The sequence below is a fragment of the Brachionichthys hirsutus genome, chromosome 19 (genome assembly GCF_040956055.1).
Source record: "Brachionichthys hirsutus isolate HB-005 chromosome 19, CSIRO-AGI_Bhir_v1, whole genome shotgun sequence".
Lineage (NCBI taxonomy): Eukaryota > Metazoa > Chordata > Actinopteri > Lophiiformes > Brachionichthyidae > Brachionichthys > Brachionichthys hirsutus.
Genome location: NC_090915.1, coordinates 100,804 through 119,100, shown reverse-complemented (window position 1 = coordinate 119,100; position 18,297 = coordinate 100,804). Strand labels below are relative to the sequence as shown.

Here is an 18,297-nt window from a genome sequence, read left to right as displayed (position 1 = left end):
ACAGGCACAGAGCGTCCCCAGCAGGACAGGCACAGAGCGTTCAGAGCGTTCATTCCGAGTCCCAGATCGCTACAAGGGAACGACTGCTTTCACAGCTCGGGGGAAGAAGCTGTTCCTGAGCCTCGCTGTGCTGCTTCTTATTGTCCTGAACCACCTCCCTGATGGGGGCGGGACAAACAGTCTGTGGCCCGGGTGGGTGGGGTCTGTGGGCGGGACAAACAGTCTGTGGCCCGGGTGGGTGGGGTCTGTGGCGATGCGTCTGGCCCTCCTCTGGACTCTGGAGGTGTAAACAGAGTCCAGGTCAGGCAGACGGTGACCCACAATCCCCTGAGCTGTCCTCACCACCCGGGATAGGTCCTTCCTGTCCTGCGCCGTGCAGCTGCCGTACCACACGGTCGCACTCAGACAAGGATGACAGATCCAAGGACAAATCCTGAACAGACCTGCTCCTCAAAAGATTTAACTAAAAACTTTTACCCCCATTATGGCACCCAATAAAGCAAACATTTGTACTGATAGTGGGGGTAAGAAGCGCAAGTGTTTTACAATCTAAATGAAGAAGGGAAGTATAGGCAAACATGAAAATGGTGTTTGTGTTTCCGATCTCACCGAGCAACACGACATGGCGATGATCCACGCTACCTTGAAGGACAGAGATGCACTAAAGGTGGCTGATGTGGCAAAAGTAGAATAGGAAAGCATATTCTGACTGTAATTTGTGGGTACCTGGCCGGTGCCTTCTTCATGTGCTCGCCAACAAATGTTGCATTGGTCATGCCCATCAGGGTGTTTGCCAGTGAAATGACGGACAGCAGGTGCTGCGTGGTGACCGCCCTCGACACGCCATAGGTCCCTTTCCCCACGATGTCTGTCAGAGTCAGCTTCAGACCCGTTGCTAGGGATAACTGTCGCAGCAAAGACTCCTAGAAAACAGAGGCCAACAAATCAAACAGGGATGTTAGAAGGTCCAGCCAGACTGTGAACAGAGTGTGTGTTTGAAACCGACACCACCTACCAAGAGGACAGGGATCCCACTAAACTGGTGGTGCTTCTTCACGCCTTTAAGTTTTTATGTGGCCTACACAACACTGAACTATAGATGTGCACTATTACATATTAAGGCACTTGGTAGTTCAGTGAACATGTACCAGTAAAACCAGTAATATCTGCATTAACTCAAGTGGTTCGCTCCAGACCGACAGGTTGGTGCTAGCTAATTGTTTTAACAGCTTTTTCACCACTATTGCCCCCTGTTGGTCAGCAAACTCCCCCCACATTCAGGTCTGTATGGTTCTGACCACATCCAAACTCACTATGAGAAGCTAGGTGCTAAAAAGGACACTTTCTCTTTCACACCTGTAAATACCGTTGATGTGCTAAAACAACTACCGTATTTTTTGGATTATACGTCGCTCCGGATTGTAGGTCGCACCAGCCAAAAAATGCATAATTAAGAAGAAAAAAACATATATAGGTCGCACTGGAGGATAAGTCGCATTTTTGGGGAAAATTTATTTGATAAAATCCAACACCAAACAACATATAGCACAAAGAACATGCTAACACGTTTACCAAAATATCAGGTTTTACTCCGAATCACGAAATCCAAGGAAATCTTCATCCTCGGTGTCACTTTTGAACAACTCCCCCAACTCGGCAGGTAGACAAGACGCCGCTTCCTCTTCTACGTCGCTTACATCAGACTCGTTGTCAGTTGCAGTTCCAATTATTCCAGCCTTTCTGAATCCCGATAGGATGGTTGCGGTTGTCACTGAAGCCCATGCTTTGTCGATCCATTCAATGACTTCCAGGAAAGTTGCATGGCGCATTCTCCCGGTTGCCGTGAAGCTGTGCTCTCCATCCGTCATCCACTGCTCCCACAGGTTACGCAAAACTGACTTAAAGCTCCTATTCACGGAGATATCAAGTGGCTGGAGTATTTTGGTTAAGCCTCCAGGGATGATGGCAGGTATGGAGTTGAAAAATTTTAATTTATTTTTTAACTGTGGTGTGATGTGCGCTCTCATGCTATCCATCACAAGCAGAGCTTTGCGTGCTCTAAAGAAGCCATCCGGTCGCTTATTGTAGCACTTTGTAAGCCACAAGTTCATCATTTATTGATCAATCCACCCTTTCTCGTTCACGGCGACTTCAACTGAGGAGGATTGGATTTTTGGCATGGTTTTTCGTTTGAAAATGACCATCGGTGGCAGTTTTGATCCGTCTCCACAACATGCCAGCACCACTGTGAAGTGTGATCTCTCATGACCAGTTGTAACGATATTCACACTTTTTTGCCCTTTCTCTGCAACACTTCGGCCCATGGGGATGTCAAAAGTGAGGGGGACCTCGTCCATGTTAATAATATGATCCGGTGTCACGTTGTGATCACTTACATGCTTTTCAATGAACGCGCGGAAACTGTCAACCTTGGCTTGGAAGTCCGCTGGCAGTTTTTGGGACAGTGTCGTCCTAGCTCTGATAGAGAGGCGTTTGCGCTGCATGAAGCGGTAACACCAAGAAGGTCCTCCCGCAAAGCCGTTTATATTCACCTCCCTGGCAACCACCTGGGCGCGGAGACGCAACTGCACCGTTGACAAACCTCTCCCAGCAGCACGTTGTTCAAGCACCCATGCGTGAACTCGTTCCTCCAACTGCGGCCACCTAGCTTGTCGCCCGCGATTAGCTTTCTTTGTTTTCTTCATTTCAGTAAGCGTAACCTCCGCTTTTCGCCAGTCCCTTACAAGTTTTTCGCTCACTCCAAACTTTCTTTCTGCTGCTCGATTGCCGTTTTCGGCTCCATATTTCACTATCTGAAGCTTGTAAGCCGCGGAATATGACTTTCTTTTCGGCGCCATTTTCATTCAGCCCTTCCAATTTGTGTTTTTAGATAACAGGTGTGACAGATAACTCTGAACCTCCAGAAACCGCGACAGATTCTGACGGGTCACAGAGTTCCCTGTAACACCTGTTATAGAAATGTGTAGGCTACTGTCTCTGCGCTCACAGATTTTGTAAAAAAAAACATATATAAGTCGCTCCGATTTATAAGTCGCACCCCCGACCAAACTATGAAAAAAACCGCGACTTATAATCCGGAAAATACGGTAATTGCCCTTCAACCTAACAAGGCCACAGGCCTCAACCACATACCCACCCGGTTCCTCAGAGACGCAGCTGTCTCTATCGCCCCCGTGGTAACCCATCTGATAAATGTATCCATCAATCAGTGCCACGTCCCACAGGAATTCAAGACGGCGCGGGTTATCCCTCTGTATAAAAAAGGAAACAAATTAGAACCTGGCAACTACCGCCCTGTTTCCATCCTTTGTTCCATCTCAAAGGTTATGGAGAGAATAATCCAGGAGCAAATCAACCGCTACCTCGCCGAGCATAGCCTGCTCTTTGAATTCCAATCAGGCTTCAGAACATCCCACTCCACTGACACATGCCTCATATATCTGACCGACTACATTAAGCGTGAAGTAGACTCGGGCAAGTACTGCGGCATGGTCATGCTGGACCTCCAGAAGGCCTTTGACACCGTTAACCATTCAATCCTATTGAATAAACTAGGGGCGATTGGTTTTGATAGCACATCAGTAAACTGGATGGAATCGTACCTAGAGGGACGAGAACAAATGGTGGACATAAACGGAACCTTGTCCGGAACATAAACGGAACCTTGTCCTGCGCCGTGCGGCTGCCGTACCACACGGTCGCACTGAGACACAGGATGCTCTCTATCGTGGCCCGGTAGAAGTCTTCAAGCAGCACAGAGGAGAGTCCAGCCCGCTTCAGCTTCCTGAGGAAGAAGAGCCGTTGCTGGGCCTTCTTCACCAGGTGTCTGGTGTTGAGTGTCCAGGAGAGGTCAGAGGAGATGTGGATGCCCAGGAATTTAATGTTCTCCACACGCTCCACTGCTTCCCCTCGTATGCACAGGGGGGCGTGTTCAGTCTTCCTGGACCTCCTGTAGTCCACTATGACCTCCTTGGTCTTGCTGGTGTTCAGAACAAGGCTGTTACTCGAGCACCACAGCATCAGGTTCTGGACCTCCTCTCTGTAGTGGGTCTCATCGTTGTTGGAGATGTGACCCACCACGGTGGTGTCGTCAGCAAACTTCACAACCATGTTTGTGGAGTGGATGCAGAGCAGGGCTGAGAACGCAACCCTGGGGGGTCCCAGTGTTCAGGATCAGAGGGGAGGATGTGGTGTCTCCTATCCTCACCACCTGGGGCCGGTTGCTGAGGAAGTCCCTGACCCAGGAGCAGAGCGGTGGAGACAGTCCCAGGCTGTGGAGCTTCAGAGCCAGCATGTCCGGTGGGACGGTGTTAAAAGCTGAACTGAAGTCCACAAACAGCATCCTGACGTAGGTGTTAGGCTGCTCCAGGTGAGTCAGGGCCGAGTGCAGTGTCAGCGAGACGGCGTCCTCCGTGGAGCGGTTCCCCCTGTAGGTGAACTGCAGGCTGTCCAAACCAGCAGGGACGGCGTCCTTGATGTGTTTAAGGAGGATCCTCTCGAAGCACTTCATCACCACGGGAGTCAGAGCAACAGGGCGGTAATCGTTGAGGCAGGAGATGCATGATTTATTGGGTACCGGCACAATGACGGAGGACTTAAGGCAGGCAGGGACGGTGGACAGCTGCAGGGACAGGTTGAAGATGTCCAGGAAAACCCCGGCCAGTTGGTCAGCACACGTCTTCAGTGTCCGGCCTGACACGCCATCTGGTCCCGCAGCCTTGTTGGTGTTGATCCTCCTCAGGCTGAGGAGACCTGGTGCAGCTGCAGGACGAGCGGCTGATGCTGCACCTCAGGCTGGGGCAGATCCACAGACCTTCTGCTGCTCGGAGAGTCGAAGCGTGAGAAGAATCTGTTCAGGGTGTCAGGCAGGGTGGAGTCGTGGCTGGCGTGCTGCTCCCTGCGTTTGTAGTCCGTCACAGCCCTGATGCCTTTCCACATGTCACGTGGGTTATTGTTCTCAAAGTGCTCCTCAATGCGCTGCTTGTATCTGTGCTTTGCCCGCTTGATGCCTCTTTTTAGTTCACTTTGTGCCCTGCTATAGGCCAGCCGGTCTCCTGCTCTGTAGGCTGCATCCCGGGCTCTGAGCAGAAGCCGCATGCACCGTGCTGTCCATTTGGGGCTAATTTCATGTTTTAACGTTCTTTGCTAACTTACCAAACATCTGTCCTCTCACACAAACTTCTTGATGGAAGAAAATAACGCGTCGGGTTCAGTGTTTTGACTGACAAGCGACTATTGGATAGCCAATTAGAGGGCGCAGGGGTGGAGTCCTTTTGGTTTTAAAGTATGTGGTGAGGGGTTTTAAAGCCTAAAAGGTGATACATTCTACCCTTTTTCCACTCATTTCTCATTTCTGTCTCAAACAGCTCCGTCAGAAATGCTCTAAACCCGGAAGCAAAAGTACTTTCATAGCGAGCACGCGTGCAGCAACGCTAGCATGGTAAAGGGACGTGAAGGACGCTTCCTAAATAAGACGCCCGAGCCACCTCACCTGCTAGCGCTCCGCGCGAGCAGCGGCTCTACTTTGCCCGGATGACCGAGCGTCTCACCCGCTCTCTGAGGAAGAGCCCAGCCAGCCTACGGAGGAAGCTCATTTCAGCCGCTTGTACGCCTTCTTCTTTCGGGCACTACCCAAATTGACCATCAAGAATTGACTGGATGGTTTATTTTGCTGTTTTGGGGTTGATAAGGACCCAAAATCACCACAATAGTGTAGAAACATGGGAAAAGTACGTTCTTCATAATATGGGACCTTTAAAACATGTATGATCATTGTAAAAATAAAGCGGACTACTTCTCGGATTTGGCCTATTGCGGGTTATTCATAGAACGTAACCCCCGAACATAAAACAAACTAAACAAGAAAATAAATTGTCGTAAAGCTGCTAAATTCATGAAAGTAAAACAATAAATTAAATTGATACCGTAACTAAAATTACCACAGGTTAATTCGTCAGATACGGATTGTTCTCTTGCATTGGCATCGCTGTTGAGCTGTGTGAAACCATTATAGGATTATTTATTGTTGGGGGGTTTTAACTAAAATGCAATGCTGTTTTTACAGTGTTCCAACTTTGGCATTTTGGCATTTTGTAATATTTCAAAATATTTTTCTATGCGTTTCCAATAGGTCTGATTTAACAGTGAGCGCTCATCTTTGATAACAGACCAGCAGCAGAGCATGAAGATAGAACAGTTTCACTTGCCACAGTTAGAGACAAACACTGATCAGCGTGATCCTGAAAGCCGGATATCAGTTACCTTGAAGGTGGGCAGCATGAGGGACATGTGACCTCCTCTGGAGATAAGGCCGAAGGAGATGGGGCAGTGTGGTCTGAGCATGCCCAGTCGGTCCAGACAGATTCCGTCCAGCTGCTCGTTGAGACCCCAGGCATGGAGGCAGGACATGAAGAGTTTGGCTGTGTCCATCGTCAGGTTGTACTCCAGCAGACTGAGAGACTTGGACTTCTCCTCACGCCTCCTCAGCTCCTCCTCCTCCTCCTCATCTTCATCCAAAAGGTGCTCTTTGATGGTCTCCTTCATTGTCTCTTTGACCTGGTAGTTTAGATGAAAAATAAGAAAAAAAGAGGGTAAAATAACACAGAAACGCGTAACACAATCATTCACTGCACGTTGAAATATTACAATCTTATTTGTAAAGTACTGGTGCTGATTGTTTAGATCTGTGATTGTCTTGTGTCTACGGACCTGTTTGAAGATCTTATTAGCCAGGAAAGACCCCCCTTTGTCGGCCCCAGCCTGACTCTTCTGCAGCGTCTCAGGTGACACCAGCATGGGGTTCGGTCTCTGGGCCTCCTCAGTCAGCAGCTGGATGATCACTGCCTCCACGTCAAAGAACAGCACGTGCATGTCAGGGTCCGTCAGGTTGGTCTTCATTGCCTGGACAACTAGGGCATTGTGGGAGTATTTCGGCAGATTGCCCTGAAAGGGAGAGAGCACAATTTCAAAAATAAGGCTTAAAGGATACAGTAGTCCCTCATTTTCCGCGGGGGTTACGTTCTAAAAATAACCCGCAATAAGTGAAATCCGCAATGTAGTCATTTTTATTTTTAATTATTATACATGTACATACATGTTTTAGGGCTGTAAAACCCCTCACCACACACTTTATACACGTTTAACAGTCAGGCATTAATCTGAATAGATTGTTTCAGTATTATAGAATGAAACCAAAGATCAAAACCTTTTCAGAACTAAACATTTGTTTGAGGAATATAAATATATAGTACGTACAGTAAACGTTTTCCTGTTAATAATGTTAAGGCGTGCAGGTCGAGGAAAGAGCCGCTTGGAGTGCAGAAGAACAAATATTCTACTCGTGCTGTCTTTAGCCTCTCATGCTGCTTTATTGGATAGCTTAGCACAGCGGAACGGCAGCGGCTACATGTATCAACAGGAAGAAACAAAACCCAAAAGGGACGTGACGTTTATGCTCCTACAAAATAAAAGCCTCTTTTTACAGAGAATAAGAGCGCTATTAAACAAACGCTTAACAAATAAAAATGATAGCTTCTAGAAATAACGAATTTAATTTTAATGATCAACCTACGAGGTTGAACACATGAGAAACGATTAATAGCGACTAGCGCGTATTTCACAGTTCCTCCGACCGCGCCCCTTCGTCTTCGTTCAAGTGCAAAAAATAAAATCTGAAATATTGCACTAAAACTCCGCGAAGCAGCGAAGTCGCGGAAGATGAACCGCATTATATCGAGGGACTACTGTATATATAAAGAGAGTGTGAATCACAGGCAGGAGTGCAAAATAGCAGCAGCAGCAACAGGACCGGCATAAAGCGTCCCAGATCGCTACAAGGGAACAACTGCTTTCACAGCTCGGGGGAAGAAGCTGTTCCTGAGCCTCGCTGTGCTGCTTCTTAGTGTCCTGAACCGCTTCCCTGATGGGGGCGGGACAAACAGTCTGTGGCCCGGGTGGGTGGGGTCTGTGGGCGGGACAAACAGTTTGTGGCCCGGGTGGGTGGGGTCTGTGGCGATGCGTCTGGCCCTCCTCTGGACTCTGGAGGTGTAAACAGAGTCCAAATCAGGCAGACGGTGACCCACAATCCCCTGAGCTGTCCTCACCACCCGGGATAGGTCCTTCCTGTCCTGCGCCGTGCAGCTGCCGTCCCACACGGTCGCACTGAGACACAGGATGCTCTCTATCGTGGCCCGGTAGAAGTCTTCAAGCAGCACAGAGGAGAGTCCAGCCCGCTTCAGCTTCCTGAGGAAGAAGAGCCGTTGCTGGGCCTTCTTCACCAGGTGTCTGGTGTTGAGTGTCCAGGAGAGGTCAGAGGAGATGTGGATGCCCAGGAATTTAATGTTCTCCACACGCTCCACTGCTTCCCCTCGTATGCGCAGAGATTCCGGATGGCGCCTCCTACGGTCGCCCTGGTGCTCTCGTGCGTTCTGTGTTGTCTGTTTTTTAACGTTAATTGTGCGTCTGCGTGCTCTTACACCCGTGAAGAGCTTCTAAACTTTAGATCAACGACTCCCACGGACCTTTTACCCATTTTTTTAGTTTCTGCTGCAGAATTAGTCCATGCTTTGGTGAAACGAGTGAGACGCCGGAGAAGAGGGAAGCGTGCCGGCGCTCTCGTCCGACTCCGCAGGCGCGGATTCCGTACGCCTTTACCTGGAATATTCCTCTCCAACGTCCGCTCTCTCAGCAACAAGCTGGACGAGCTGGCGCTGCTGATGAGGAGAAATAAGGACTTTTCCTCCTCTTGTGTTTTGTGCTTTACGGAGACGTGGCTCAGCGCACAGATCCCGGACAGCGCGCTCCAGCTGGAGGATTTCTGCCTCTTACGCGCGGATCGTGACCCGCTGCTCTCCGGTAAGGCCAAAGGCGGCGGGCTCTGCTTCTAGATTAACAACGGCTGGTGCTCCGACGTGACTGCGATCCAACACGGTTCTCCTGCTCTGGAGTACTTCTTCATTCACTGTAAACCCTTTTACTCTCCGCGTGAGTTCGCTTCATTCATCCTGGCAGCTGTTTACATCCCGCCGGCCGCCGACGTGCACGAGGCTCAAACGTGCACTCGCGGAAAAGATTTTATGTTTGGGGCGGACTTTCCCTGATTCTCTTGTTATTGTTCTTGGTGACTTTAACAAGGGAAATCTGAGCCAGGAACTACCCAAATACAGACAGTTTATTAAATGCCCCACCAGAGAGGAGAACACGCTGGACCATTGCTACACGACGGTGGGCGGGGCCTATCGCGCTGTACCACATGCTGCCCTCGGACTATCAGACCACGTGGTCATCCACTTCATCCCAGCATACAGAGACTGAAGCTTGCTAAACCAGTAGCAAGCACATCCAAGATCTGGACTGGTGAGGCTGTTGAGGAGCTCCGCTCGTGTTTGGAGACGACAGACTGGGACATATTTAGGGCTGCTACGGACAACCTGGACGAGGACACGGACACGGTGACCTCATGGATCAGCTACAATGAGGAGCGCATCGTACCAACGCGCAGCAGGGTGAGCTACGCTAACGACAAGGCCTGGTTCACGCCGAAGCTCAGCCAGATCAGACGTGAGAAAGAGGAGCGGAGACAGAGACAGCTACAAGGAGGTGAAGTACAGGTTTAGCAGGGAGCTGAAGAATGCTAAATCAGTATATTCACGCAGACTCCAGCAGCAGTTCTCTGCTAACGACCCTGGGGGGGGGCATTACCAACGACAAGCCCAAAGCCCCCCGAGCTCTGAACGACCTGCCGCTTGCCCAGCGCTTAAACATGCACTACTGCCGCTTTGACCAACCAGCCCCCCACACCCCTCCAGTCACCCCCTCCTCCACCCACAACATCAAGGGCAAACCGCCAAATGCCTCCATAGACTCTCCCCCCACCCCCACTGTCCTCTGCATCCAGGAGCAGGATGTGCACAGACAGTTCACGAAGCTGAACCCCCGTAAAGCTGCGGGGCCGGACAATGTTTCCCCCCCCACCCTGAAACACTGTCCCAGTGAGCTGACTCCAGTCTTCACAGACATCTTTAACCCCTCCCTGGAGTCCTGTCATGTTCCAGCCTGCTTCAAGTCCTCCACCATTGTCCCTGTCCCCAAGAAGCCAAGGATCACAGGACTTAATGACTACAGACCGATAGCGCTGACATCTGTAGTCAGGAAGTCTTTTGAGCGCCTGGTTCTCCACCATCTGAAGACCCTCACCGCCCCCCTCCTGGACCCGCTGCAGTTCGCCTGCCGAGCCAACAGGTCTGTAGACGACGCAGTCAATCTGGCCCTCCACTTCATCCTGCAGCATCTGGACTCCCCAGGAACCTACGCCAGGATCCTGTTTGTGGACTTCAGCTCAGCTTTCAACACCATCCTCCCGGGACTGCTCCAGGACAAGCTGCTCCAGCTCGACGTGCCCGACTCCCTCTGCTGGTGGATCACCGACTTCCTGACGGAGCGGAGGCAGCATCTGCGGCTGGTCTACGGTCTCGGACACCCTGACTATCAGCACCGGATCCCCCCAGGGCTGTGTACTTTCCCCCTGGCTCTTCTCCCTGTACACCAACTGCTGCACCTCCAGCCATCAGTCCGTTAAACTGATTAAGTTTGCGGACGACACCACCCTCATCGGGCTCATCTCGGACGGTGATGAGTCTGCCTACAGGAGGGAGGTGGACCGGCTGGTGTCCTGGTGTAGCAGCAACAACCTGGAGCTGAACAGCCACCCTGTCCTTTGCGTCGTCCTCCCCAACACCAGCCACTCTCATGTCCTCACCCATCTCTTCCTCCTCCTCTTCGTCTCTGTCTTCGACCCACAGTAATCCTATTTCCAGTCGTGTCCTGCGAGTTAACAATGCTGCTAGCGGTCGTTGTTAACCCGGGCCTCGACTTTCTTATTCGCACTGCTTTGCTGAATATTTGGTGGCAAATTTTTAACGCCGGATGCCATTCCTGACAACTCTACATTTATCCCGGCACAAGGGAGAAACTGGCAATGCTACGTTAGCTCCTGCTAACAGTACTACCATGAGGCTGCATCAAAAAGCAGAAATGACCTGTGCCATGTTAGTTCTTGTTATTACCCGCTGACTTATGAAGATGTTAAACATGCTGAACTATTTTTTGCAGAATGTTTGACTTTTAGGAACGTTTTGTCCTGTAAGCTGTTGCAAGTTATTTTACATTGAAATCCTCACAAACCTACAGCGTCCCTCATTTCTGTCTCACACAGATGCTGCAGGACAGCGTCCCTCATTTCTGTCTCACACAGATGCTGCAGGACAGCGTCCCTCATTTCTGTCTCAAACAGATGCTGCAGGACAGCGTCCCTCATTTCTGTCTCAAACAGATGCTGCAGGACAGCGTCCCTCATTTCTGTCTCAAACAGATGCTGCAGGACAGCGTCCCTCATTTCTGTCTCAAACAGATGCTGCAGGACAGCGTCCCTCATTTCTGTCTCAAACAGATGCTGCAGGACAGCGTCCCTCATTTCTGTCTCAAACAGATGCTGCAGGACAGCGTCCCTCTTTTCTGTCTCAAACAGATGCTGCAGGACAGCGTCCCTCATTTCTGTCTCACACAGATGCTGCAGGACAGCGTCCCTCATTCCTGTCTCAAACAGATGCTGCAGGACAGCGTCCCTCATGTCTGTCTCACACAGATGCTGCAGGACAGCGTCCCTCATTTCTGTCTCACACAGATGCTGCAGGACAGCGTCCCTCATTTCTGTCTCACACAGATGCTGCAGGACAGCGTCCCTCATGTCTGTCTCAAACAGATGCTGCAGGACAGCGTCCCTCATTTCTGTCTCAAACAGATGCTGCAGGACAGCGTCCCTCATTTCTGTCTCACACAGATGCTGCAGGACAGCGTCCCTCATTTCTGTCTCAAACAGATGCTGCAGGACAGCGTCCCTCATTTCTGTCTCAAACAGATGCTGCAGGACAGCGTCCCTCATTTCTGTCTCACACAGATGCTGCAGGACAGCGTCCCTCATTTCTGTCTCACACAGATGCTGCAGGACAGCGTCCCTCATTTCTGTCTCACACAGATGCTGCAGGACAGCGTCCCTCATTTCTGTCTCACACAGATGCTGCAGGACAGCGTCCCTCATTTCTGTCTCACACAGATGCTGCAGGATTGACTGTTTGGTTTATTTCGCTGCTTTTGGGTTGATATGGACCCAAAATCACCAGAATAGAGTAGAAACATGGGAAAGTGAGTTTTTCATATGTCTCCTTTAAATAGCAAGTGTTCATTAACCCTATATAATGCCTATGAATGCTGTGTAAATGTTACTGTAAAATAAATGTCATTAAATAAACTGTTACTCAAACAGAATTGCTGCTCCGACTCCAGATTTCGACACGACAGAGCAGCGATACTGAGACACGCAGTAACGGCGACTTGTGAAATGAAACGATCAGAATATATTTCTTTAAAGAACAAAACTACTGAAGAGAGTGCTTTCAGTTAATAATCTATTAAATCACAAACTAGACACACCATTAGCTCTCATAGCCACCAGTACTGACAGGCTGCTCGATGGTAATTGTATTACCAGACACACCTGCACAAAGCTGTTTGGATACATGCTAATGAGCTAACGGCTGTGATCCTGTTAGCGTCTCCCGAGGACATATTACGTATCTTTGTAATTTATTGTTATTTTGCATCTGTGGTGTAATTTTTTTTAATTTTATTGTTATTATTTGTTTTGCATCAAGTAAGTAATTTAATATTGGTTTTATTTTTATTTGTATTGTTAAATGTTGTTGATTTATGTACTAAGGACACAAAAGTGTCCCTGAAAACCAGGCTCCAAACGCCCCAAAACAAACTGGTTCAGCTACTCCTCAATCTGGGGCCCATGACCCACCTTCTTCCTGGACATTTTGCTAGCCTAAAATGGCTCAGGGTAGAAGACATATAAATATATTCATCATCGGGAGGGAGAATGATGGGAACCTTCTTGCTGTGGGGCAAGACGTTTCTGGGTTTGATTCCTTTCTGTACGGAGTTTGTATGTTCTCCCCGTGTCTGCGTGGGTTCTCTCCGGGTTCTCCCCGTGTCTGCGTGGGTTCTCTCCGGGTTCTCCCCGTGTCTGCGTGGGTTCTCTCCGGGTTCTCTCCGTGTCTGCGTGGGTTCTCTCCGGGTTCTCCCCGTGTCTGCGTGGGTTCTCTCCGGGTTCTCCCCGTGTCTGCGTGGGTTCTCTCCGGGTTCTCCCCGTGTCTGCGTGGGTTCTCTCCGGGTTCTCCCCGTGTCTGCGTGGGTTCTCTCTGGGTTCTCTCCGTGTCTGCGTGGGTTCTCTTCGGGTTCTCCCCGTGTCTGCGTGGGTTCTCTCCGGGTTCTCCCCGTGTCTGCGTGGGTTCTCTCTGGGTTCTCTCCGTGTCTGCGTGGGTTCTCTTCGGGTTCTCCCCGTGTCTGCGTGGGTTCTCTCCGGGTTCTCCCCGTGTCTGCGTGGGTTCTCTCCGGGTTCTCCCCGTGTCTGCGTGGGTTCTCTCCGGGTTCTCTCCGTGTCTGCGTGGGTTCTCTCTGGGTTCTCCCCATGTCTGCGTGGGTTCTCCCGGGGTTCTCCCCGTGTCTGCGTGGGTTCTCTCGGGGTTCTCCCCGTGTCTGCGTGGGTTCTCTCGGGGTTCTCCCCGTGTCTGCGTGGGTTCTCTCTGGGTTCTCCCCGTGTCTGCGTGGGTTCTCTCCGGGCTCTCCCCGTGTCTGCGTGGGTTCTCTCCGGGTTCTCCCCGTGTCTGCGTGGGTTCTCCCCATGTCTGCGTGGGTTCTCCCGGGGTTCTCCCCGTGTCTGCGTGGGTTCTCTCGGGGTTCTCCCCGTGTCTGCGTGGGTTCTCTCGGGGTTCTCCCCGTGTCTGCGTGGGTTCTCTCGGGGTTCTCCCCGTGTCTGCGTGGGTTCTCTCCGGGTTCTCCCCGTGTCTGCGTGGGTTCTCTCCGGGTTCTCCCCGTGTCTGCGTGGGTTCTCTCCGGGTTCTCCCCGTGTCTGCGTGGGTTCTCTCCGGGTTCTCCCCGTGTCTGCGTGGGCTCTCTCCGGGTTCTCTCCGTGTCTGGGTGGGTTCTCTCGGGGTTCTCCCCGTGTCTGCGTGGGTTCTCTCTGGGTTCTCCGGCTCCCTCCCACCTCCAGAAACATGCAGGTTAAGCAGAATATAGAAATATCAGTAGATGTGCGTGTGTGAGTGGCTTTCTTTCTACGCCTGGCCCTGTAATGCGCTGGCGACGCGTTCAGGGTGTACCCAGCTGGTATCGGCTCCAGCAGACCTGTGACCCGCGAGGCAGATTAAGCGGCCGTAGACGGGGCGACTGCAGTTTCTAAACCTTCCCAGCCACTTCCTTCTGCACCAGCAGTCACGTTTTCCCCATGAATTGGTCGGCTGTGACTAAAGTCAGAATCTCTGGAACGGTTGTTTGTTTGGCATACATTTTGAGGGGAGACATGAAACCACGCCACAACAAATACTCACTGAAATCTGGTTTTGTGTACTGTGAATAAATAGTGAATAGTGAATTTAAGAGAGATTTTTGTTTTTGTTTTTGTTCCGATGAGTGGCTTGAGCCGTGGGCCTTCGCAAGATTTTATTATGTTCGCATAATGTCAATAAAGAATCTTGAATCCGGCCAATATTTAATTAGCAAAATCATTTGTGAATGTCGCAGTTGAACAAACCGTCTCAGGTGAACTTCTGCTTTAGAATCACACCGACGTTCAAACAAGATGAAGCAGCTGCATCTAAAAGAAACATTTCCTGTAGCCGTAGCTGCTCTCATACATGGACACGGACGTAGCTGCTGTTGCTACTTGTATGACTCACCGAGGATTTCTCATTGTGTGTATCTGACATGCTTCAGATTTTGGCATGTTCTCTGTATTTTAACTATAATTGTTGTGAATCAAAGCTTTAATTTTTTTGTGTTGCACCTTCTGCTTTTGAGAACACTGTTCTTGCAGCCTATTGCACCATTAGCTCCTGTGTGTCTGTGTGCACGCGTGTGTGTGTGTGTGTGTGTCTGAAAATGGTGAGGGCGTAAAAACTCCAGCAAATGCATCATTTGTGTGCATAACAAAAGAAGGTGCGTGTGAAATCAGTTGCAACAAAGCCGTTATGTTATTAATGCGTTCCACGAGGTGTTTGATTCCTGGTCAAACCTCCCAGAGACGACCGGCCGACCATTTTCACTGCAACATGATAAAGAGAGTTCACGGACATGTTCCCTATGAACACAGAAAGCCTCGTGTGTACCCCATCCATGCGTTCTTGTGGATGTGTGCGTGAGAAGCCCATGTGTGCTGTTTTGGAAGAACAAAACTGCCACCTAAAGGCAAACCGCAGCGTTACACAGAGAAATCGCCCACTGCTGAAGCGACCTTTCATGACTGACCTGATGCCAAATGGTTCCTCAGGGTGAAGGAACACACACACACACACACACACACACACACGCCTGCTTTGGAGGTCACTCAGAGGTTTCTGACTGAATCTCCTCAGAGCAGCAGGTAGCAAAGTGTTTTATGGCTGTCCTCTTTTTGAAAATGTGACATTTAAATTCTATTTATTACCTGTGCACGCACTGACACACACACACACAGGATGTCCTATAGCTCCTGGGCAATACGTATTAAAGGTCATCGTCCTGCAGGGCCCTCCGAGCAAACACCGCTGGAGTCCAAAACACACATGTGCATACAAGCACACGAACTCGCTGGCCCCCTTCATTTTTGTGTTTACAGGTATACCATAATAAATAAACTCTTCATACAGAATACACCACACATGGGGGGGGGGGGGGCGCAAAGGGCATATCCAATGACGAAAACAATGAAAAAGTATTAAAGGTCCCATATTTTCACAATTCTCACGATTTTATTATGTTCGCATAATGATAATAAAGTATCTTGAATCTTGAATATTATTATAAACTCACTTTTCCCATGTTTCTACACTATTCTGGTGATTTTGGGTCCTCATCCACCCAAAACAGCTAAATAAAGCATCCAGTCAATCCTTCGTAGTTTGTGTAGGTCTATAATCACCTCCTGAAACACGTCTGGAGGAAATCACGCCCGCCGTGACGTCACAGCGGGCGCCCGCTCGCCTGCTTGTGCACACAAATGTGCACAAGATGTGCGTGCGTCTGCACATCTTGTCTGCGTTCTGCTCGTCCACGCCCTACGGCACCTTCCCTGCATAAAGTTTATTTTTGGTGGTAAGGTTCCGGCGAAAATGGGCAAAAAGGTTTTAGTGTGTGTTAAACACACAGATAGAAAGCGATAGACGTCGGCACCGCGACTGATCCGTCATGGTGACCAGGAAGCTGAGCCGGAAGGTGAAGCTCCGCATTTACCGGTCGATCTCCGTTCCTACCGAGCTGTGCTCAGCTCAGTTCAGACAACTTTATTTATCCCAAAGGACAATTCAGTTCAGGCAGTCTACCAGACCATACAAACGTTCACAAACATGATAGATAAATAAATAAAGCAAATTTAAAAAAAGACACCCAGTATATTGACAGTGCTCAGTAAAGATGATTATAATGCACATGTAGAAGAGTTTAACAGCCTAATGGCAGAAGGAACGAACGACTTGGAGTAACGGTTAGTTCTCCTACAGGGGGCGATAAAGCGGCGACCTGAGGGCAGTAAGGTAAACTTGGAGCTCAGGATGTGGTTATGTTGGGAAATGATACATTTGGCCTTATTGACCACCTGTTTTTCCCAGAAGGAGCGCAGATCTCTCTGCAGAACTCAGATTATTTTGGAGCAGATTTTAACTAAGCTATTTAAACTGTTTTTGTCTTTGACACACAAACCATCAAACCAACAAACAAAAGAAAACGTCAAGAGACTCTCAATAAAAGACTGATAGAAAATAGTCAGCATTTTGTCACAGACGTTAAAAGACTTCAACTTCCTCAGTAAGTAGATCCTTTGTCGTTCAACAATGTTCTCAGTGTTTACATCAAACTCGAGTTTGGAATCGAACACAGTTCCTAAATACTTATACGAGCCAACGATCTCCACGTCTTTACCGTTGATAGAGCTGGGTTTAGGTACAACACAGTTACTAAATACTTATACGAGCCAACAACCTCCACGTCTTTACCATTAATAGAGCTGGGTTTAGGTATAACACAGTTACTAAATACTTATACGAGCCAACGATCTCCACGTCTTTACCCTTGATAGAGCTGGGTTTAGGTATAACACAGTTACTAAATACTTATACGAGCCAACAATCTCCATGTCTTTACCCTTGATAGAGCTGGGTTTAGGTATAACACAGTTACTAAATACTTATACGAGCCAACAATCTCCATGTCTTTACCCTTGATAGAGCTGGCTTTAGGTATAACACAGTTACTAAATACTTATACGAGCCAACGATCTCCACGTCTTTACCCTTGATAGAGCTGGGTTTAGGTATAACACAGTTCCTAAATACTTATACGAGCCAACGATCTCCACGTCTTTACCGTTGATAGAGCTGGGTTTAGGTACAACACAGTTCCTAAATACTTATACGAGCCAACGATCTCCACGTCTTTACCGTTGATAGAGCTGGGTTTAGGTATAACACAGTTCCTAAATACTTATACGAGCCAACAATCTCCACGTCTTTACCGTTGATAGAGCTGGGTTTAGGTATAACACAGTTACTAAATACTTATACGAGCCAACGATCTCCACGTCTTTACCGTTGATAGAGCTGGGTTTAGGTATAACACAGTTCCTAAATACTTATACGAGCCAACGATCTCCATGTCTTTACCCTTGATAGAGCTGGGTTTAGGTATAACACAGTTCCTAAATACTTATACGAGCCAACGATCTCCATGTCTTTACCGTTGATAGAGCTGGGTTTAGGTATAACACAGTTACTAAATACTTATACGAGCCAACAATCTCCACGTCTTTACCCTTGATAGAGCTGGGTTTAGGTATAACACAGTTACTAAATACTTATACGAGCCAACAATCTCCACGTCGTTACCATTAATAGAGCTGGGTTTAGGTATAACACAGTTACTAAATACTTATACGAGCCAACGATCTCCACGTCTTTACCGTTGATAGAGCTGGGTTTAGGTATAACACAGTTACTAAATACTTATACGAGCCAACAATCTCCACGTCGTTACCATTAATAGAGCTGGGTTTAGGTACAACACAGTTACTAAATACTTATACGAGCCAACAATCTCCACGTCTTTACCCTTGATAGAGCTGGCTTTAGGTATAACACAGTTACTAAATACTTATACGAGCCAACGATCTCCACGTCTTTACCCTTGATA

At 49.0% G+C, this 18,297-nt stretch overlaps 1 protein-coding gene across 1 annotated transcript in view; it reads right to left on the bottom strand.

Annotated features, from left to right (window-relative positions):
* The window catches only part of LOC137908236 (WD repeat-containing protein 7), a 142,839-nt gene that overhangs the window by 93,418 nt on the left and 31,124 nt on the right, over positions 1-18,297 (bottom strand). Inside the window, 3 exon segments of the mRNA XM_068752611.1 lie at positions 727-923; positions 6,283-6,576; positions 6,730-6,963. Coding sequence (XP_068608712.1) covers positions 727-923; positions 6,283-6,576; positions 6,730-6,963 — 725 coding nt within the window.